The 23,503-nt window shown below is 36.3% G+C and overlaps 1 protein-coding gene across 3 annotated transcripts in view; it reads left to right on the plus strand.

The window, feature by feature from the left end:
• Window positions 1–23,503, plus strand: part of cltc (clathrin, heavy chain (Hc)) — a 64,478-nt gene that overhangs the window by 32,233 nt on the left and 8,742 nt on the right. For all 3 annotated transcript variants that reach the window (XM_012956840.3, XM_012956839.3, NM_001011039.1), the window contains 27 exon segments: window positions 391–552; window positions 1,291–1,404; window positions 2,527–2,700; window positions 3,272–3,469; window positions 5,396–5,596; window positions 5,767–5,919; window positions 6,024–6,146; window positions 6,236–6,373; window positions 8,156–8,320; window positions 9,061–9,241; window positions 10,363–10,526; window positions 12,091–12,216; window positions 12,610–12,752; window positions 13,771–14,005; window positions 14,318–14,440; window positions 14,600–14,745; window positions 15,038–15,221; window positions 15,296–15,488; window positions 15,691–15,848; window positions 16,956–17,120; window positions 17,206–17,313; window positions 18,314–18,481; window positions 18,606–18,755; window positions 18,998–19,129; window positions 19,364–19,474; window positions 19,807–19,977; window positions 20,554–20,775. In XM_012956840.3, the coding sequence (XP_012812294.1) occupies window positions 391–552; window positions 1,291–1,404; window positions 2,527–2,700; window positions 3,272–3,469; window positions 5,396–5,596; window positions 5,767–5,919; window positions 6,024–6,146; window positions 6,236–6,373; window positions 8,156–8,320; window positions 9,061–9,241; window positions 10,363–10,526; window positions 12,091–12,216; window positions 12,610–12,752; window positions 13,771–14,005; window positions 14,318–14,440; window positions 14,600–14,745; window positions 15,038–15,221; window positions 15,296–15,488; window positions 15,691–15,848; window positions 16,956–17,120; window positions 17,206–17,313; window positions 18,314–18,481; window positions 18,606–18,755; window positions 18,998–19,129; window positions 19,364–19,474; window positions 19,807–19,977; window positions 20,554–20,775 (4,308 nt within the window).

A 23,503-nucleotide genomic window follows, 5' to 3' on the forward strand; every position in this document is an offset into this window, starting at 1 on the left:
TACTGTTTTTCTAAAATTGAAGGTTGAACTAAACTGGTTCTCTTTGGTGTTTGTCTGGCTGGTCAAAAATCTAAACTGGGCTCTGAATTGTTACAATGTACTACATTAACTGACACATTTCTCAGCAGCTGAATGTTAGTAAACTGTTGTATCAATTATCACTGCTCAGCAAGTAACCTTTTTTTATAGTTGCCTTTATGCACTCTAAAATGTGATCCTAGGCCTTAATAAACCTGATGAGTGCATTTGTTGCCTATGTAAAGCTATGCTGAGAAGTAGTCTTTCTAGTTCAACTAGCTAAATGAATTCTGTTCTTTAAAAGAACTGCTATGGTTTTATTTCATAGTTGCTCTTTAGTAGTTAACCCAATATACTTTTGTGTATAATTAGCAAAACCGTGTTGTGGGAGCCATGCAGCTTTACTCCGTAGACAGGAAAGTGTCCCAGCCCATCGAAGGACATGCTGCCAGCTTTGCTCAGTTCAAGATGGAAGGAAATGCTGAAGAATCAACCCTCTTCTGCTTTGCTGTAAGGGGTCAAGCTGGGGGAAAGGTAAGTATTACCATATGATATTATTGCATGAGGAGATTTTGTTTTTTTCTCAACCCAGATTTTCTTGATTCTCAATGCATTGTGGTGTTTGGCTATATAGATCTTAGAAACAAGGAAACTTTAAAGAGTGTGTGTTAATATATCAAATATGCATAAGCAGTTAAACGTTAAATAGTTCTGTATAACTGTAGTTCAAGTAGACCTCTTACCCAGCACTCTAGCTATTTTATTTTTGTGTTAGCACACTCATGCTATGAATCCACAGTTGCAACTGCAATGATGGGTTAATGCAGCAAACCTTTTATACCATGGGAACTATTGAAAATATTGTAAAACCTGCTTGCAAAAATTAAATCTTAGCTCTTCCTTGATAATGCAGCCATACGAATGACTCTAGTATCTCTTAATGAGACTGTAGAGAAAATATATTTCAAACATGCTAGACTTATCAGCTTTATATGATTTCTTGATCTGCTATTGTTTAGGCTTTTGTGAGAGGAAAAACAAATTGCATTTGACTTTGGACCTTTACTGGTCACATATCATGTTTTCTCCACTGGTGTAAAAACCATATCAGAGTTTGTGTGTGTGAGTTGAGAAATTGCAATGCGTGACATGGATTGCATGTTCCTGAGGTTGTCTAAACTTATGATATTCAGAAGATAATCCTGTAAATTGAACATATTAACATTGTGTGACTATTTCTATTACTTATCATATGTATTGCATTTTTTTCAGCTCCATATTATAGAAGTTGGTACACCACCTACAGGCAACCAGCCTTTTCCAAAGAAAGCTGTTGATGTCTTCTTTCCTCCAGAAGCTCAGAATGACTTTCCTGTTGCCATGCAGGTATCATATACTGTAAATTTGATAAATTATCAATTGTAGTTTAGTTATAAAATCCTTATTTAAATGTATTTGGAACCAAATCCTAAATTAACTTAAAAAAAAAAAAATTAGATTAATAAAAATTGTGTTGCATCTGAATATAAATTTGCTGCTTTTATTTTTCCAGAGCTTTAAATCAATTTAGTTTAAGTCTTTGGTTTCAGTTCAGCTGAATACTAAGGATTTCTTCCAGATCCTAATCCTGCATTAAGGGTAGCGATTCAACAAATGCTGAATTCAGTGCATCTCCATGTGGATTGTTTCCTGTTCTCTTCAACAGGAAGTGCTGAGAATTGTCCTGTGACTGAGAGATGATCTAAGGACAATCTATGCCTTTTCCTACTGAAATAGAAAGTGATATATGCAGTAGTTAAAGAAGTGTGTCACAGTCGTTATTTCTCATATGGAAAAATGGTTTAGCTCCATGCTACCTGAATTGTTCTAAAACTTTATGAAGTCCACATTCAGTTATCACTGCTATTGCCTTGTTCATGTAATGCACTTTTAATAAAAATATTTATTTTTATAGTCTATTTTGTGGCCTTAACAACTAGCTGGCAACAAATAGCTCCATGTGTTATTGCCCTTAATCATTAGGTTTTTTCTGAAAAACAACATTTTTCTTCCTCCCTTTTCTGCCAAGTGATAATTGCCTGATTCAGGGCATTGAGTTTCATAACTTGTGGATCCAGGTGATTCCCATTCAAGTAAATATTCTCTGTAGTCTTTGGTAAATGTCATGTGGCATGTTGTTTACTGGAACTGCCAGTATTGCCCTTGAGTTTACCATTGACTTCATCTAGCAGGCATGGGGCAAATTTTTGCCAGAAAATACCACTTGCAACAGTAACCTTAGAGGAGTCTCTCTTAACAAACAGGAACTCTTGGTTCTTGCTCTAACATTGGTCAATATCAACTACTGTATGAGAAATTGCTCATATATTTGATATTTGGTGCATTAAATGTTGTGGGTCACCAGGGAGATGTGCTGCATTCTAGCAACCAGTGGTTATCAGCATTGTTTTCATTTGGTGTGTATGCAGATATGTATTGTTTTAATATTAAAATGTCATTTTCTTACAGATTAGTGACAAGCATGATGTTGTTTTTCTGATTACAAAATATGGCTACATTCATCTTTACGACCTAGAAACCGGAACCTGCATTTATATGAATCGTATAAGTGGGGAAACCATCTTTGTTACTGCTCCTCATGAAGCCACAGCTGGAATCATCGGAGTAAACAGAAAGGGGCAGGTAAGATCTGCCTGACTGAATGTCTGGCGAGCAGCCACTTTAGCTAGCTGTGAGCATAAAACTTTTTAATCACCTATTGGCTCCAGAGATTTCACACTTATATCCTTGATTTTCTAACTGAGTGGCGTAAGGAGGAGCTGAAATCTGGCAAAAGATGCAAACTTGAAAAAAAAAAAATGCAACTTATGCGCAGCAATTAGCCCAGAGGTACAGCAGCTCAGATCCACACCTCTATAGCTCACCATTATTCATTTTTGATAAGCCAGTCAATATCCACTGGCCTCTCACATCTTAGTGGCTTTGGGTTGCTCATTGAGGTAACATGGCGTAATAACCTATCAATAGGTATGGTTACTGTGGGTTTTTTTTTTACCTTTTTCAAAAATGCCATAATCCTATAACATTATTTCCCCTTCAATAAATACAAATTAATATCAGGGAAAGAACAAGAGAGGATTTGGAATCTAGCTTTGTGTGCACAGTAGATATTGTTCATCACAAAGTGAGACAAAGCTTTATAAACCTTCTTTTTTTTTTTTTTTATTAAACTAATGTGTGTTTTGATTTTTAGGTTCTTTCTGTGTGTGTTGAAGAGGAGAACATAATCCCATATATCACAAACGTTCTGCAGAACCCTGATCTAGCCTTGCGTATGGCTGTAAGAAACAACCTTGCTGGAGCTGAGGAGCTTTTTGCTCGTAAATTCAACGCTCTCTTTGCACAGGGAAATTATTCAGAAGCAGCAAAGGTGGCTGCAAATGCCCCAAAGGTATGGCCTGCTAAGTAGTGACAAAATTAAACTTGAATGCATTATATTTGATTTTTGAATAATCTTATTGAGTATCTTTTAAAATCTTGTTGTTCAGCACTTCTGGGGTTGTGTAATTCTGTACAAAGCCTGCATACTGCACTGAAAATTACTGTGCAGGAAAAATGTGATTTATTTTTTTTAATTCTAAAAGCAAAGAAGAACCTTTGTTTGAGGGCTCCTATACCAGTCGTTATCATTTGACCGTTTGGCTTTAGGGTGCTGCTCTCAAATCTGTTTTAAGACTGGGGCAGTCTTCTATTTCTCGTATGAACGGTAAATACGCAATTTGTGACATAGATCTAAAAGTCAGTGTAGGCAATTTCTTAGAGATGCTCTAGTTTAATTACAGGCAAGTGAAGAGAACACTAAAAGGGCTATTTTCAATAAATTCTGGAAATTTTGTATTATGGGTTTTTTCTGCTGCGTGCGCCATCTAGTGGTAGAATGAATGTTTATCTAGTAGAAGTGAATCTAGAGCAACTGGACTTGCTGAGGAATTACTCAAGACTTTGCTCTAGAGCAGTGCTGTCCAACTTCTGTGGTACTGAGGGCCGGAATTTTTCTGGCCTACATGGTGGAGTGCCGATAATGGAAGCCAGTTTTGACCACTCCCCTTTTTTAAACCGCACCCACTTCAAACTACACCCATGTTATCACAAGAGCTTTTAAGACCATCCCCACATTAATGGTGGCAACACAGCAAAAACCCAATGTTTGGTGCTCACTGAAGGGATATCACCCTTCATTCATATGTGAAAGAATTATATTATGTCATATTAAGAGATACACTTAAATCCATATGCCTCCTCCTCTTCTGTGGATAGCACAGCAACCACCAGCATATAATTACACACCTTAGGGACCATATAATGACTATTTCCAAATGCTAACAAACTCCCAGAACAAACCCCTGCCAGGTTCACCTTCCACAGGCAGCATAGGGCAGGGAGAGTAAGGCACACACAGGCAACATAAGAAAAGGCAGAGTATGGCACACACAGGCAGCATAGGGGAGGCATAGAGCAGGCAGAGTACTGCTTGCCCTACCCTGCCTGTGTGTGCCATACTCAGCCTGCCCTATGCTGCCTGTGTGTGCCATACTCTGCCTGCCCTATGCTGCCTGTGTGTGCCATACTATGCTTGCCCTCCCCTGCCTATGTGTGCCATACTATGCCTGCCCTCCCCTACCTATGTGGGCCATACTATTCCTGCCCTCCCCTGCCTATGTGTGCCACACTATGCCTGCCCTATGGCACACACAGACAGCATACAGAAACACAGTGCTGGATGTGTCAGAGGGAATGTCTGAGGTGTGAACAGGTGAACAATGAGGGTGATTACAGCCTGAGCCTGAGGTGTGAACAATGCAGGGGGAAAACATTAAAAGGTGTCAACAGTACAGGGGATTACATGATTAAACAATACAGGGGGATTACAGCCTGAATCTAAGGTGTGAGCAATGCAGGGGGCCATTTAATCTCAGTACTGATACCATTTAACGCTTACACAAAGGTAAGCCATCAAAGCAGCCAGACAGGTGGGGGGGGCCACACAGGGGGGTCGCAGGCCGCCAGTTGGACAGCCCTGCTCTAGAGCAATTGGACTTACTCGGCAAGTCCAGTTACTCTAGATTCACTTCTACTAGATATACCGTGACATTTTTTGTGCTGCATGTTTTTTGGCTAGACCTTTTTTTTTTTTTTTTTTTTTGCTATAACTCTTAAAGCAGAGGAGAAGTTGATATGTAAAACATTTAAGACCTGTAAAGTGTCATCTACATAAATTGTGTATATATATATATATATATATATATTTTTTTTTTTTTTTTTATATTGATATACTCTGTGCTTTAGCTGTCATATACTAAATAATAACTTTTTGCAGGGAATACTACGTACACCAGAAACTATCCGCCGTTTCCAAAGTGTTCCTGCACAACCAGGTCAAACCTCCCCATTGCTGCAATATTTTGGAATTCTTTTAGACCAAGGTCAACTCAACAAGTTTGAATCCTTGGAGCTTTGCAGACCTGTGTTGCAACAAGGTCGCAAACAGCTTTTGGAGAAATGGCTCAAGGAAGACAAGGTAAGTTCAATATTCAGAAAGATCAAATTTGCTGTACTTTACTTTTCCAAACCTGCATGTTCAGGTATTTTTGTGTATACCAAAATAACCATGTTTTTCGTTTACACTAACATATATATAAAATGTTTGGGAAAGCAAAATAACAATATCCTTGTTTGATTCATGCATAGCTGGAGTGTTCTGAAGAATTGGGAGATCTTGTAAAGTCTGTTGACCCTACACTTGCCTTGAGTGTTTATCTGAGGGCTAATGTTCCAAACAAAGTAATTCAGTGCTTTGCAGAGACTGGGCAGGTTCAGAAGATTGTGCTCTATGCAAAGAAGGTGGGTTTCTATTGTATATCTTTATATATTTCTTTATGATTTTGCTAGATTATAAAAACCAAAATGACAATAAAATGTAACATTGTATTTACCATCTGGTGCAGGTGGGCTATACACCTGATTGGATTTTCCTGCTGCGAAATGTTATGAGAATCAATCCAGATCAAGGCCAACAGTTTGCTCAAATGTTGGTCCAAGATGAGGAGCCTCTTGCAGATATCACCCAGGTAAATGAGATTTAAATGGTTTACAAAGTTTAATTTTTTGTTTTTTGGAATATCATTTATTAATGTAATATATCTGCTTTTTGGCTTAGATTGTGGATGTCTTTATGGAATACAACCTTATCCAGCAATGCACTGCTTTCTTACTGGATGCTCTAAAAAATAACCGTCCAACAGAAGGCCCTTTGCAAACTCGTCTCCTTGAAATGAATCTGATGCATGCACCTCAGGTATGGCTCTTTGTGTGACATTTTATTAATAATGCTTAACATTGCTGTAAAATTATATTGCTTTATTTTAGGAAAATGAGCTTGAACTTGTATAGTATACTTAAGAAAATCATAACTTATTTATTTTCCCTGGGGTTTGTGCAGCCAACTCTTTGATTGGTTTAATGTGTCAAATCTTGAAAAATCAGTTGGTAAAAACATAAACTGTGAGATGACACATTTAAAATATGCACACACTTGCATGAGGACTAAATCATTTTTATCTATTTAGTGTATTCCTATCAGTCTTATTTTGCACTGACTAATTAAATGTATCTAATTCATGTTCAAGCTAGTAGTGTATCCATACTGCTTGGGGATATTAACTTCGGTGTCCAAATAATATTAATTTGTAGATTAATACATGCAAAAACATGTATATGTGCTCTATGCAGTTAAATAAATTGAACTGGAATTAGTGACAATATTATTGCTCTTTATAATTGTCAAATAACTTGTATTGCAAAATGAGTCAGGCTCCAAGATACTTGCAAACTATCCACAGGCCTCCACCCTTCTTCATAATAAAATACTGGAATCACTATCATAAAATAATGGGGGTACTTTTAAACTGATATTTACATGTGGCATTACTGGCTGTGAACATGCCAGTTTGCTGCTATCCTCTTGTTCTACAGTACGGACGGGTAGGGCATACACTTTTGGTGTTTACATGGGCTGGGTTTTGCCCACAAAATATGCCACATCTGTAGCTGCTTATGGAACACACGGTGCATGGCACCCAGAGAAACACTGAATAATATATTGGCTGGACAAAGTCTTAAAAGTGCTCACTGTATCTTTATTTAAAAAAAAAAAAAAAGTTAATCTGGGGCAGTAACCCATGGCAATCAAACATTTGATTTTACTGTTATACCTGCAGCTGGATGAATAAAGCTAATCGCTGACTGGTTGCTATTGTTACTGCCCAGGTACACCTGAGGCCAACTATATCTTAAAGAGATACTGACACCAGAAAGTAAATCTTTTTTTACATCTATCATAACATTGTCTTAGCAAAAACTTTATAATTTTGCCATAAAAATATTTGCCTGATGCGTTTACATTACCTGTCTGATGCCCTGTGTTCCTCTATGAGGAGGCGGCCATATTTGTCTGTTAGCATTAGAAGCTATAACTGACAGGTTGGGAAGGGACAGTCAGGTTGGCAAAACAGTCAGGCTTAGGAACTACTTACAAAACCAAACCTGTCAGTGAAAAACCATAAACACGACCTATAGGTAGCTTTTTATGTAAATTCATATTTTGAAAAATAGTTTTTTCGTGTCAGTATCACTTTAAAACACTTCTGCCATTGTGTCATGCAGTCTCGCATTACATCTGGTGCACATCCCACTGCAAAGCCATGCTCCTTTATTTAGAGCAACATCAAACTACTGTGGATATTCCTAAGTCTTAATAATTTGAAGGAGCTAAAAAAGTTAGGTGAATTTTTGTTTTAAAGCAGAAGTAGTTGGAAAACATCTTATGGATGTAAATGTTTTAAAGCAGAAGCAGTCTCAGGTTGGCTGAAGACTCATTTATGAGCCAGTGAAAGCTATGGGCCAAGACATCCTGGAGAATCCTTGGTTTAGGCACAGACAAATGGTCTTCCAACTTGATAAAAAAAGAAGGCTTAATTGGTGGTCCTGATGCCACCTTTAAGTAGCCAGTTTAAATCAGAAACAGCCAATGTAGTGAATTGTAACAATACTAAAATTATCCTTGCTGTTTATTTGCTAGGTGGCTGATGCGATTTTGGGCAACCAGATGTTTACACATTATGATCGTGCTCACATTGCACAGCTTTGTGAGAAGGCAGGCCTCCTTCAGAGAGCTTTGGAACATTTTACTGATCTTTATGACATTAAAAGGGCAGTTGTCCACACTCATCTTTTGAATCCAGAGGTACGTGCTAAATTTATAACCTTTTTTAATATGCATTTTATATGACTTTTTTTGGTACAAACTAAAGTATTGGATTATTTTTTGTTCTCTAAATCAGCATTAATAAAGGCATACCTTTTACACATTATGGGGCACATTTATCAAAGTATGATTGATTATGAATACAAAAAAATCATATTTTTTCTAATATATAGAACTGTGTGTATTTTCTGCAGTTTTTTCATTAATTTGCGCTACTTTTTCGTACTTTGTGACAAATTTTACGCAACAAAGTCGTATTTGTTGCAGTGAGTACGAAAGTTTCGGATTTGTTATCGTAACTTTCCTTGGGCCAGGTTGGAGCTGCAGAGTGCCATTGAGTCCTATGGGAGGCTTCAAAAACATGCACAGAAGGATCAAAGTCAGAAAGGTTTTCCCGCCATTTACGAACGTTCGGAGACAAAAATTTTGTGACTTTCGGAACGCTGATATGATATTATCGTGACTAATACAAATTTTTCGTATTTAATCCGAATTTTACCCATTCAAACTCTTACTTAGATGAATGTGCCCCAAAGTCTTTTTAATGCAACTATTTTTAAAAAAACTTTTTATGCTTTAACCAAGGTGTTATACTTTTGCATAAAGTTTTGCACTTTTTTTTTTGGAAAGTTCCCTTTTTAAGTTAAACTATAAAAATGCCTCCTAATTGAATTAACTTTAGTAACCTGTTGAACAGAGGCTTTCTATGCTTTTTACAGTGGCTGGTGAATTATTTTGGCTCCCTGTCTGTTGAAGATTCTCTTGAATGCTTGCGTGCCATGCTCTCTGCAAACATCCGGCAAAATTTGCAGATATGTGTCCAAGTAGCTTCCAAATACCATGAGCAGCTTTCCACTCTGTCGCTTATTGAACTTTTTGAATCTTTCAAGAGCTTCGAAGGTAAGAAATCCATTATTCAATGGAAATGTTTGGTCTCAAGGAATTGCTTAGTGGGACTAGGAGAATTGCTCTGGGAACAAGTATCTTCTGGGCCCCCATAGAAAAAAGTCCATTTTATACATATGCCTAGTTTTATAAACATAGTTATTGCATATGTAATGTAATATATAGAATGACCTATATGTTACATATAGGTACAAATACATTATGAAATTTAAGAATGAATTATTTCTCTGTATACTTTGCATTGGTTTTTTCACTTTTTTTTTGCATTTTGTATTAACACAAGGCAGTTCTGGCTGAATATTGTCCATAAGCAGTGTCTGCAGACTTTCCTTTTTCTCTGTAATAATCAGTACTGAAACAATCCTATTAAGTTTATTTAAAGGAAAAGGAAAGCCTAAGTCGCTTGGGGGTGCCAAAATGTTAGGCACCCCCAAGTGACTTTAATTGCTTACCTTGTACTCCGGGCTGGTGCCCCTGTTAAGAGAGAACAGCACCAGCCCGGGGCAGCTGCGAGCGCTTCCTTCTTCCACGTTGGTGCGTTTGCGCATGTGCATTAGAGTGAAAAACCGAACTTTAACAACAAAGTCGGCTTTTCACTCTAATGGGCATGCGCTGGCCCAGAGATTTTGCCGCAGAAGAAACGCGGAGGAAGGAAGCGCTCCCTACAGGTACCCCGGGCTGGTGCAGTTTTCTCCTAACAGGGGCACTAGCCCGGGGTACAAGGTAAGCGATTAAAGTCACTTAGGGGCACCTAACATTTTGGCACCTCCAAGTGACTTAGCCTTTCTTTCTCCTTTAATGTTTACATTATTTTTAATAGACTTAAGGTATGGAGGTCCAAGTTATGGAAGGATCACTTATCCAGAAAACACAAGGTCCCAAGCATTTCAGATTATAAATCCTTTACTTGTATATATTTTAAGTTTTCTGAGCAAAGCCAGAAGCAAAATGCTAGTTCTTGCAGTATTTATGCAGTATTGCGGAAAATGAGGATGGCTAAATGTAGGATTATTGGTGTGTCGAGCCTTACTGCTGTTAAATCATTTAGATCCATATAATTAGGTTCTCAGTGTGATTGACAAAAGCATCTTAATTTGATCTTTATTGCTTTTTAGGGCTGTTTTATTTTCTGGGCTCTATTGTCAACTTCAGCCAGGATCCCGATGTGCATTTTAAATATATCCAGGCAGCCTGCAAAACTGGTCAGATTAAAGAAGTTGAAAGGATATGTAGAGAGAGTAACTGTTATGATCCCGAGCGAGTGAAAAACTTCCTAAAGGTAATCATTTTGCTATTGAATGGTGGATTCCTGACTTAAACAGTAGGTGCTGTATGGGAATTTTTGGGAAATTAAATTGCTCATTAATATTTTTGTGTTCTGGGACATTATCACTGTTCATATTTTTTATATTTGATACTGAACAGCCATTTTTTTTTATTGGTGCCTTACAGAATATACAACATTTATCTCTAACATTTAAAAGTATTAAAATTATCTGATAAAGTCTCCTCCAGACTGACCTCCAGTCAACAACCATGTTCTCCACATACAGACTTCTCTAAAATACTTAACTGCTTAAGGCCTATGGTTTTGGCACATTCCCCTATTTCTCTATACTCCTTCACAGTTAATCCAAAAAGTAGAAAGTGTTTTTTTGTGTATGTATAATGAAGTGTTAATAAACCCCATTGTAATTATGATATGAAAAATACAACTTTGCAGTGCATAACCTAAAATATAATACAGTTGCCTTTAGCCTCAAGATTTTATATGGTTGTGGATCCCTTTAATGATTGTGAATCCCTTTAAATATAAAGATCTCCTTTATTGTATTCAAAATACTCCATATATATTTATATAGATGTTTAGTAATCAATCTATACTTACAATTTCCTGATGGGAGTTATTATTTTTTGTGCTTTTCCTTTTGTCTGTGGAATGAGCAGGACATGAACAAGGTAAATTTTGTGTAGGCTTTCCCAATATTTTTCTATCTTCATGGTAAAAATGTACATAGGACTGTCTTGTGAAATCGCCCTGCAAAATTGCATAGCACACAGGTTATTTGAAGCTCCTCAGTTCTCTCAGGAAGAAACACTGCTGACAATATATACTTTCTTTTCAGCTACATCTTCCTATTTACATTACTTTGCATCCTCCTGAGCAAAGTGGAACTACAGGCAAAGCATCTTCTATAGACTGCTTATTTTCCATTCTATTTTTTGTTTCCTTTGCCCTGGTTCTCCATGAAAGGATAGCATTGATTAAAAACCCTGTGTGCCATGCTTCTTATGGTGCCACTTATTAAGAAAGTAAATTTAAAATTTGTTAGATTTTAAACTATAATAATCTGAGCTGCCTTTTGAGGCATATGACCAATACCCCATCCATTCATGAAGTCTTTATTGTGTGATGTAGGAATGATTTAGTCTGTGCCATTGTGGTGGTGGCACCTTTTCAAGTTTGGCCTTACATTTGCCTTTGTCAGAGAGGGCACACTCCCTAAATCCTAATCTCAGTTCATCATCATCATCATCATCATCTTTGGAATCTGGATACTATTAAGCACAAAAGATTCCACTATATTACACCCCCAATGATTTCATTTAAACTACCATGATATATAGTGTTAATCCTTATGTTTTATAACGTTTTAGAAATATTTTGAGGTGCTTCTGTGTGACTTTGTAGATTTTTTTTTTTTATTGACAGGTGCTTTTATTTTGTTTTTTAAATAGTTCTGTTGTATTTTGTTCTCTATCCTTTTAAATCCTTTTTGATTGCTTCCATCCTTTTGCGCTCTCGTTTTAATGCATATATATTGCCTTCATACTTTTTATAGGAAGCCAAGCTCACAGACCAGCTGCCACTGATAATTGTATGTGATCGCTTCGACTTTGTGCATGATCTTGTGCTGTATCTGTACAGGAACAACCTACAGAAATACATTGAGATCTACGTTCAAAAGGTAACTGCTAGCAAACCAACCATTCTGATACTGTTGCTCATATCTGCAGAAAAGAAATCAGATTTAGTGGAAAAATGTACACTCCCGAGCTTTTTATTGGAGAAATTTTGTTTTGTGTTTGTCTATAATAACTGTACTGTGGTTAAAAGGGTCGAAAAGCTTGCAAAAGGTCTTCTGATCTACAGAAACCAATCAAATATTGGCTCTTAAACAAGTGACCAGTTAAAGCTTCCAGCTGATTGGTCACTAATGCTAACTAGACTTGTGGGAACTTTGCAACTTTTATTACATTACCCCATAAGTGTCTTTTTTGCTGTTATGCTGTAAGCTTAAATATATGAAAGCTTATGTGGTTAAAAAAAAATAAACTGAACATTTTTTTTATTTTACAAGGTAAACCCAAGTCGGTTGCCAGTAGTTATTGGGGGCCTTCTTGATGTGGATTGCTCAGAAGATGTAATTAAGAACCTTATCCTTGTTGTGAGGGGACAGTTCTCTACAGATGAGCTTGTTGCTGAAGTTGAGAAAAGAAACAGGTAAAGATGTTTCGCTATATTTCATGTCTGATGCCTTTCTCGTACAAAATGCTGTATAACCATTATTTCAGAAGCTTGTATCACATCATTTTGGAATTTCACTTTACCAGCAAGACACAGAGAGAGAGAGAGAGAGAAAGAGAGAGAGAGAGAGAGAATTTGTGTTCTCTAAAATGTGTTTGGGAAATAAAATGCACTTCGTAGTGGAGCAGTCACGTTTGCATTGTTTCAATACATGTAATCCTCCATATTTCCCGTACTGTATTACATTCTTGCAAATGTAAATGACTCATTTCACCTGACACCCTGTTTTGACAGGGACATTTACTCATTGAAGTATTAAAGGGTACATAAACATTGCATTAAAGGAACAGTAACACCAAAAAATGTATATATTTCAAAGAAGTTAAACTATAATGTACTGCTGCCCTGCACTGGTAAAAGTTTTGTGTTTGTTCCAGAAACATTACTAGAGTATATATAAACCCTGGTGTGTAGCTATGGGGGCAGCCATTCAAAAGAAGAAAAGGCACAGGTTATATAGCAGCTAACAGATAAACCCTGTAGAATACAATGGTGTCTTATCTGGTATCTACTATGTAACCTGTGCCTTTTCTCCTTTTTACAGCTTGATTGGCTGCCCCCATGGCTGCACAGCAGTTTATTTATATAAACTATAGTAGTGTTCCTGAAGCAAACACCCCAGTTTTACCAGTGCAGGGCCACAGTACATTATATTTCAATTACTTTAAAACACTTTGATTTTTTGGTGTTCCTTTAAACACTTACCCCCATGCTCTGCAGTGTAAGTGACTCTATAACTACAAATGTTAAATCATTCTTCTGTGAGAATTAACCCTAACCTTTTAGCTTTCCTGACCTTTAACATTTTTTTTTGCATATTTTCTGACGGAGGTTTGTTTATGCCTTGCAATCATTATGGCTCTGGCTGTTGCCCTAAGTAATTCACATATTTTCATTTGCTGTAATTATTAAGTGGTGGATTCTTATCCCTTAGGTTAAAACTCCTTTTGCCATGGCTGGAATCTCGAATTCATGAGGGATGCGAAGAGCCTGCCACTCATAATGCTTTGGCTAAAATATACATAGATAGCAATAATAATCCTGAACGATTCCTACGAGAGAACCCATACTACGACAGTCGTGTTGTTGGAAAGTATTGTGAAAAAAGGGATCCCCATCTTGCATGCGTTGCATATGAACGAGGACAGTGTGACCTGGAACTAATAAATGTATGTGTTTTTAAACTTTGTACTTACATTAAGGTTATCTGTGACTCCCAACATTCCTGGAGAAATGTGGTTTTAAACCATAATCCTGCTTTGTCCAGCCCATGCCCACTTACAAAATCTGTTAACTTCTGCAAAATTTTTTCTAAGTATATGTAGACATCATAGAAAATTTAGCTTTTATAGTGCGATATATTTCATATGTACCGTAAAGAAACCCAAAGAAACACGTGACCTGTTTAAGCAAGGTTTTAACTTGCAGCTGCTTGTGTGATTTTATTGATTTATCAAATATTCTTTTTATTTCTCATTCAGGTTTGCAATGAAAATTCTCTTTTTAAAAGCCTGTCCCGTTACCTTGTACGTCGCAAAGATCCGGAATTGTGGGCCAGTGTCTTGTTGGAAAGCAACCCATATAGGAGACCTCTAATTGATCAGGTAATTTCCCCCCACCATTAGTAAATATCAGTTATACATGTCCATTTATTGGTCTTCGGTAGTTAAAAAAACAAAAACAAAAATGCTCTTTCACGCCTCAAGTGTTCAAGTACAATAATAATGAAACATAATTCACCCTATTATTTTCTTGCTTTACAGGTTGTGCAGACTGCTTTGTCTGAAACACAGGATCCTGAAGAGGTGTCTGTTACTGTAAAAGCCTTTATGACAGCAGACCTTCCTAATGAGCTCATTGAATTGTTGGAGAAAATTGTGTTGGACAACTCTGTCTTTAGTGAACACAGGCACGTCTGAAATTTATCAAAATTCCTTTCCTTGCATAAAGCTTTTTGCATTTTGAGACTCCAGTAAAAGAGCACAAATATCTAAACTAATCAAAAATAAACCACAGTAATATGTTTTACTGTGTACCACTTGGCATCAAATGCATCAACGTAATGGATGCCTACTTTTTTTTTTAACTAGTCAATAATTGTCTAAAATATAATGGCAGTTTCTGTCTTATAATGAGATTTCTTTGTTTATCATTTTTATTGTTTATAATGTCGTGTTAACAGTCCTTATGTTTGTTTACAGAAATCTGCAGAACCTCTTGATTCTGACTGCAATTAAAGCTGACCGCACAAGGGTCATGGAGTATATTAACCGCCTAGATAACTATGATGCCCCGGACATTGCAAACATTGCCATAAGCAATGAGCTGTTTGAGGAAGCATTTGCTATTTTCAGGAAATTTGATGTGAACACTTCAGCTGTGCAGGTATACCACATTCAATACACTATGTGCAGTCTGCTTACATATTTGCCTGATAGTAATGTAATCAAACTTTTTAGGTTCTGATTGAACACATTGGGAATTTGGACCGGGCATATGAGTTTGCTGAGCGATGCAATGAACCAGCTGTTTGGAGTCAGCTTGCCAAAGCGCAGTTACAGAAAGGGATGGTCAAGGAAGCTATTGATTCCTACATTAAAGCAGATGATCCTTCTTCTTACATGGAAGTTGTTCAAGCTGCCAATGCTAGTGGTACAGTATTAAGATCTTTTCTTTGAATACTTATTCTGCTACTGAAAGTTGCCTGAATGCAGAAATCAATGAAAAGGTGACTTTGTATATATGATTACATTGTAAGATAACCTGTATAGCGTTTTCAGCATCTCTTTATTTTATTAATTTTTTTTTTTATACAGAATAGACTTTTGAACTGTCGTGTGTTTTATTTTGTTAGGAAACTGGGAGGAGTTGGTCAAATACCTGCAAATGGCTCGCAAAAAGGCACGAGAATCCTATGTGGAAACAGAGCTCATATTTGCTCTTGCTAAAACAAATCGCCTTGCAGAACTAGAAGAGTTCATTAATGGACCAAATAATGCTCACATTCAGCAGGTAACTCATAGCCATTTTATGCATAGTTTTTGCTTGGCTTTTTTTTATTATGGATAGAGGCATAAAAAGTAGTTGTTCTTGGTAATGGTTACAAGCTGCAGTCGAAGTGGGTGGAGAGTACCAACTGTGTCATTCAATTAGATACAGGTCGTTGTATGTGTTCAGCAGTTAAGCAAACACCATGGTTATACTAAGGTTAGAGGTCTGTAATTAATCATGTATGCATGTGTGTGTCTCCAGAAAATCCTAATTTAAAAAGTCTGGCACAGCTACTAGAACTGGAATTTAGGGCAAAGGCACACCTGTCTTCTAAAGCCCCTTCAGTATTTTTTTTAACTGAATGCAGTCATAACTCAGTTCTGTGGTAGCAGTTAATACTGAACCCCAAAGCAGCCTGTTCTAGCATCTGTAGTGAGACGCTGGAAAGTTACTGTGTCTGCTTTTGCTTCAGCTAAGGACAAATTTATTTAATGCTTTGAGGTATGTAAGGGTAAAGCAAATGTCCGTACAGAGAAATTTCATATAATTAGAGAGCTGTTTGAGCAAAACCATTGAGGGCCTATATTAACAAGAACATCTTACAGAATGGGAAATTGATTTTTTCAGAATGTAGCAAGTTTTATGTTTTGTTAAAAATGAATATAAAACTGGACAAACAATGTCCGACATTAGTAAGTATGACCTTCCCCTAGTTCTTAAAAAATTTGTAAGATCCTACTTTAATACATACTTATACAGGTATTTGGATCAGTTATCCTGAAACCTGTTACCTAGACAGCTTTGAATTATAGGAAGGCCATCTCCCCCAAGAGTCTATTTTAATCAAATAATTCACATTTTTATAAATGATTTGCTTTTATCTCTGTAATAATAAAACAGTACCTTATACTTGATCCTAATTAAGATATATTTAATCTTATTGGAAACAAAACAACCCTATTGGGTTTAATCACTGTTTAAATGATGTTTTAGTAGACTTAATGTATGGTGATCTAAATTACAAAAAGACCCTTATCCAGAGTATTCTGGATAACAGGTCCCATACCTGTCCTTAGTGTGTTGATAGGCAAATTTGTGTAGTTTAAAGTTAATATTATTTCTTTTTAGGTTGGTGATCGCTGCTATGATGAAAAAATGTATGATGCTGCTAAGCTCCTCTATAACAATGTTTCCAATTTTGGACGCTTGGCATCCACTTTGGTTCACTTAGGAGAGTATCAAGCAGCTGTGGATGGTGCTCGTAAGGCAAATAGCACACGCACTTGGAAAGAGGTGAGAGAAACTGTTAGAGATTTACAGGAAGCATTTTCTGTGGTAAAAATGTGTGGCATATTTACATCATTTGTTTCATCCCCAGGTTTGCTTTGCTTGTGTTGATGGAAAAGAGTTTCGCCTAGCACAGATGTGTGGTCTTCATATTGTGGTTCATGCTGATGAATTGGAGGAGCTTATAAATTATTACCAGGTAAGGCTTTTACAAAAGGAAATATGGTCTTTCAAAATAAAATATATATACTGTCCTGAATTACCTGAGCTACAATAAAAGGACCTGGTTTTTAACTTGAATTAACATAAAGTAAGGGATGGTTGTATATCTCAGGCAGATGTTAGGGGTTAAAAGCAAGATATTATTGTTATATTTTTTTACACTTAGGGGCTGATTTACTTACCCACGAACGGGTCGAATGGAGTCCGATTGCGTTTTTTTCGTAATGATCGGTACTTTGCGATTTTTTCGGATTCTTTACGAATTTTTCGGATCCAATACGATTTTTGCGTAAAAACGCGAGTTTTCCTATCCATTACGAAAGTTGCGTAAAAAGTTGCGCATTTTGCGTAGCGTTAAAACTTACGCGAAAAGTTGCGCATTTTTCGTAGCGTAAGTTTAACGCTACGAAAAATGCGCAACTTTTCGCGTAAGTTTTAACGCTACGCAAAATGCGCAACTTTTTACGCAACTTTCGTAATGGATACGAAAAACTCGCGTTTTTACGCAAAAATCGTATTGGATCCGAAAAATTCGTACAGAATCCGAAAAAATCGCAAAACATACGAAAAAGTCGCAAAATATTCGTTTTCAAGTCGGAACTTTTCCAATTCGGGTCGGATTCGTGGGTTAGTAAATCAGCCCCCTAGTATGTCCTTTATGCTTTAATTTCACTGCATTGCAGCCTCATTTTACCAGAAAAGGAGTGCCACTGTTCCATGCCTATGCATAGTTATGTAAAAGGCCAAAATTGTTTTTAAAATGCAGTGTTTATTCTTCACCTGAACTCATCCCATTGCTATGTAATATACCGGCTTAGTATTGCTTAAAATAAACCTTATAGTGGCCGCAGGGCCAGTGTGTTCTTGCTGATTTAATATGTGTTTACACTCTTATTTGTTTTCTCTCATCTCTTTGCTATAGTCGTTTCTTTTTGTAACAAGTTTTATATAGTAATGTGTTTCATTTTGACTCTTAGGATCGAGGGTATTTTGAAGAACTTATCACTATGTTGGAGGCAGCTCTTGGACTGGAAAGGGCACACATGGGAATGTTCACTGAACTTGCAATCCTCTACTCTAAATTTAAACCCCAGAAAATGCGGGAGCACTTGGAGCTGTTCTGGTCAAGAGTCAATATTCCTAAGGTAACTACATTTTAGCAAAAATTCTTGCACTTCTGATTTATGTGACCTATTTTATATGATGTAGACTATTGATAGTAGTTTTGCTAATTATGAATAATTCACCTAGTAAGTGTTTCTATTGTAGGTGCTAAGAGCAGCAGAGCAGGCTCACTTGTGGGCAGAATTAGTATTCCTGTATGATAAGTATGAAGAGTACGACAATGCTATCATCACAATGATGAACCACGCCACAGATGCATGGAAGGAAGGACAATTTAAAGACATCATTACAAAGGTAAGTATCGGTTTTGTGAGTAAAAGCAATGTTCTGAAAGATACGGTAAATCTACCATTATTTATGTATCTATAACAAAAAAACTGTAATAAAAAATGATGGGTGTTGATTATTGTGTTGGTAATATATTTCCTCTTATAAAATTATAGTTATGTCCAACAGAAGAACGTCATAATAAGTGCACAGATATGGAAAGTTACTTCATGCTTTCATAATAATTTTCTTTCTTTTTTCTTCTGCAGGTTGCAAATGTTGAATTGTATTACAGAGCAATCCAGTTTTACTTGGAGTTCAAGCCACTGTTACTGAATGATCTTCTGATGGTGCTCTCACCAAGACTTGACCACACCCGTGCAGTAAATTATTTCTCCAAGGTAATAGCTTGTCAAACTTCAAATTGTAGTTTTAATTTTATTTGTAATTACTGATTAGTGATATTTTGAAAGCTTAATGCCCATTATGTAGGTCCTTTACATTGAAAAGCAAAAATCACATCAGATTTAAGTTAATATCTGATTTTCAATAAACAGGTCTGTTAACATTGCAACCAAAGAAACAAGCTCTTATATTAAGAGTAGCTCTGTTTAAAATTGTTTTTCCCCATTTAGGTGAAACAACTTCCTCTTGTAAAACCATATCTGCGTTCAGTTCAGAATCACAACAACAAATCTGTGAATGAGGCTTTAAACAATCTGTTCATTACAGAAGAAGATTACCAGGTATCACACTTGAACTCAATGAAATGCAATATTATGGCATCAAACACTACTTTTGGCATGCAAGCTCCTGTCGGGCCCACTTAACTCATAATTTGTGTAACTAAGTTTTCTTAGTCTACTGTTAGGATTTGTTCAAATAAGATGATGCTTTAAGTCACATTCATATAAAAATATAGAAAATTTTAAAGGGTTGACAAACTTTCAAGATCCACTGTAAATGGGGAAATAATGGACTGGATGTAAATAGGGAAATAATGGACTGGATTGGTTGTGTACCTTAAATGGGTTTTACTTATGCAGATATGTGCTGAAATTTGTACTTTATTTTAAAGGCACTTCGGACATCTATAGATGCATATGACAACTTTGATAATATTTCCCTTGCTCAACGACTGGAGAAGCATGAGCTAATTGAATTTAGAAGAATTGCTGCATATCTATTCAAGGGCAATAATCGTTGGAAGCAAAGTGTGGAGCTTTGTAAAAAAGACAGGCTTTACAAGGTAAATGTAATTAAGTTTACTTTAAACCAGGAAGGTGATGTAGAGTCTTAAAGAGTTCATGCTAAGATCTGAGCAGAATTCTTTAGTCTGAGGTAGTGGCAGAAGCACCCACAGAATAAGCTGTTTTTTTAATGGTGACTGTGGGCTGTCAACAAATCACTGAACTCAGAGGGACTTCACTTGATATTCTGGTGTTATTTTTTACCACTATCCTCCATTGATCAGGCGCAGCAAGAAAATACTCTGTGCTATCGCACCTGTGCTCCTAATAGTATTAATTTAGCACTGGTGTCAATATGAGATTTTACTGCTAGTATTAAACTATCTACTTTTCTTTTGCATGTTATTGGCCCCTATCCGTTGTTATTTAAAGAATAGACTTCAATTGAAATCCTACTGAAATAAAGCAAATAAAAAGTGTGTTATCCACCTTCTGTGATAAAGAAAAGAAAATGGTTGGTAAACACTGTAACAAGTTGGACACATTTTAGCAACATAAATCTGCTGTTTTTAAATACAGTAATGTAAAAATGTGTTATGGGAAAGCAGACTTTAATTACATTGAATGTCTTTCAGGATGCTATGCAGTATGCCTCTGAATCCAAAGATACAGAATTGGCGGAGGAGCTTCTGCAGTGGTTTTTGGTTGAGGATAAAAAGGAATGCTTTGCAGCCTGTCTCTTTACCTGCTATGACTTGCTGCGACCAGATGTTGTCTTGGAAACAGCATGGAGGCACAACATCATGGACTTTGCCATGCCCTACTTCATTCAGGTCATGAGGGAGTACTTAACTAAGGTAAAGAAGAACAACATCAGTTCAATTACATGTAACATAGGGCTACATTTCAGATCTCTGCCACAATATTTAATAGCTTATAGTGACTTTGCCTGTGTGCTTATTCCAGAGATCTGCTGCATTAGTTTTTTTTTAGTATCTTGTATCTACAATAACACTATAATACAGATGAGACACTTGACCCATTTTAGCCGAAAAAAATTCTATTATGGACTAAATTTTGAATACAAATTTCAGTCAGCACTATTAGTAATATTCACAGATGTATGTGCAAAGGAGCGATTGTAAGAGGTTTATGAGAGACAGCTGTTTATGGATGTGACCTCCTGGTTTTACCCACTTAACCATAGTGAAATATTCCTTTCTGGCCTCCCTTTTTACATTGAGTTCTGCTGAAAATTCTATAACATGGTTATTTTCTCCAAATATAAATTGAGCAGGCCTGCCTCCATTTTTATGCAAAGCAAAAGGAATCTTTGGAAGCAAAACCCAGATACATTCTGCAATTATATGAGCAAAATTGGGTTTCTTTTCTCAGGTTCCTTCGGCATTGCTTTCTCCTACAAACCCTTAACAAATATAATGGTGTTGTTGGATAAAGTAGGCCAATAACAGTCTTTTTTACCTTTAAAAATGAATCTTTTTTTCAAATTTATATTGGGATTGAACATACGTTCTTACATTTCTCAGTGAATGTTATTTCATTTTCATATGGGGCTGCTAATGATTATGCATAAAATTAGTTTTAATTACTCAATGAACATTGCTTTACAGATTACTGACTAGTACATTCTTGGTTTGCATTCATCTTGTATATGCAAAACAACCTGACATCCTCTAGTTTCTGTCAAGGTTCTAGTTACAGGCTTCCCTGTCAGCTAATAGCTCACTAGGTCGATTGCCATGAAACCAGCTGAAATGCATCCAAAACCATTAGACCACAGTTTCAAAAAACAATATTTTAATGCAGTGTGTTTTCTCTAGACTGCAGTGTAGTATTGTACCCTTGTATCCTAAATGTCAGTAGGTTGTTTGTTTCGTTTGCAAAATCAAGTCAGTAAAGTCTGCATATCGAGCTCCTACAGTAAAACATTGTGAAAAAATGTAAAATAGTTAGTTTAGTAGTAAAGAGTCTGTAACCAGTTGATGGTATTTAGGCATTGAGGATTTGCAGCCTCAATGACTCATTAAGTATAGTAATCTAGAACTGCCTACTCCCAGTACAGTCTAATGTTGTTTCTAAAGCAAAGACAAACTTGAACACAGCAGTTTGTTGCACTTTGTATTCCTTCAGAGCCACAATTAAACTGAGAAATGTTATAAAATCCACAAGTCATTATCACAAGGCATTGCCAACAATCTCCCCACACTCTTAAGTTTTCTGGCTGCTGATGTGAGGTTTAAAGATTCTGAAATGCATTTTCCTGTAAAGCAATTGTGATCACTCAGCTGAAGTTATTTATGAGTGACCCAGCTGTATGACTGTGTCATACAATCCTTAAAGGGGTGGTTTACCTTTAAGTTAACTTTTAGTATGTTATAGAATGGCCTATTTTAAGTAACTTTTCAGTTGGTCTTCATTTTTATAGTTTTTTAATTATTTCCCTTCCTCTTCTGCCTTTTCCCAGCTTTTAAATGGAGGTCACTGACCCCGGCAGCCAAAAACAGTTGCTCTGTGAGGCAACTATTTTATTGTTACTTTTTATTACTTTTATTTGTATTCAGGTCCTCTTTTACTCATATATCAGTCTCTCATTAAAACCACTCCCTGGTTGCTAAGGTAACTTGGACCCTAGCAACCGGATAGCTGCTGGAATTCCAAACTGGAGAGCTGCTGAACAAAAAGTGAAATTAATAAAAAAAAAAAAAAAACTACAAATAGGAAATGAAGACCAATTGCAAATTGTCTCAGAATATTACTCTCTACATCATAGTAAAAGTTAATCCCAAGGTGAACAACCCCTATAATATGAATTCAGAAACCGGTTATTTTTGGAGGACAATGTATAACAAGTAACATGTTTGTCAACCCTTTTTTGTTTGTGTGATGCTACTCTTTTCTACCTTTTAACTGTCATTTTACGTTTTACATTTTTGAGATGCCTGCTTTTCTTGACAGGACAGAAAAATGTAGCTGGATTGCAAATGAAGAAAAAAATGTATTTAATTGAAAGTTATACAATAATGTACTAACTATTGTAACATGTATAAGGACATTACAAGTCACCAAGGAGTTCCATGACCATATAAAAGAACAGGATATGGAACTCTGAGTTGATTTTTAATGTTCTCATATTTTACAACAGGGGGGATACATTATCATAATATACAAGTTTATATATCAGTTATATATAACTGATAACATCACAAAGCTCAATTTGTAAGGATTTATTTGAGACTATATGCCTAGTTTTTGTGTATTTATTTTAATTGCTTTATACTGGACAAAATAATGACATTTTAAAATTATTATATGCAGTAAACTTGTCCCTGATGTTAATGTAGCGCATTAGGTTAGAGATTGGGAAAAAAAGTTTTGAGTTTCCAGACAAGTACCAATTATTGCACATATTTTGCCATAGTATTAATGGGGTATTGATGTTTAAAACAAAAATTACTTGCATGTTTTATATCCTCTATCTTTTACTCGCCTCTGTTAAATACATAATTGGATGCATGTGTCCTAAGCTGTGATATGGAGCACTTTTCTGGGAGGCATATACATAAT

This window comes from Xenopus tropicalis, chromosome 2, assembly GCF_000004195.4.
Source record: "Xenopus tropicalis strain Nigerian chromosome 2, UCB_Xtro_10.0, whole genome shotgun sequence".
In the NCBI taxonomy this organism is placed as follows: Eukaryota; Metazoa; Chordata; class Amphibia; order Anura; family Pipidae; genus Xenopus; species Xenopus tropicalis.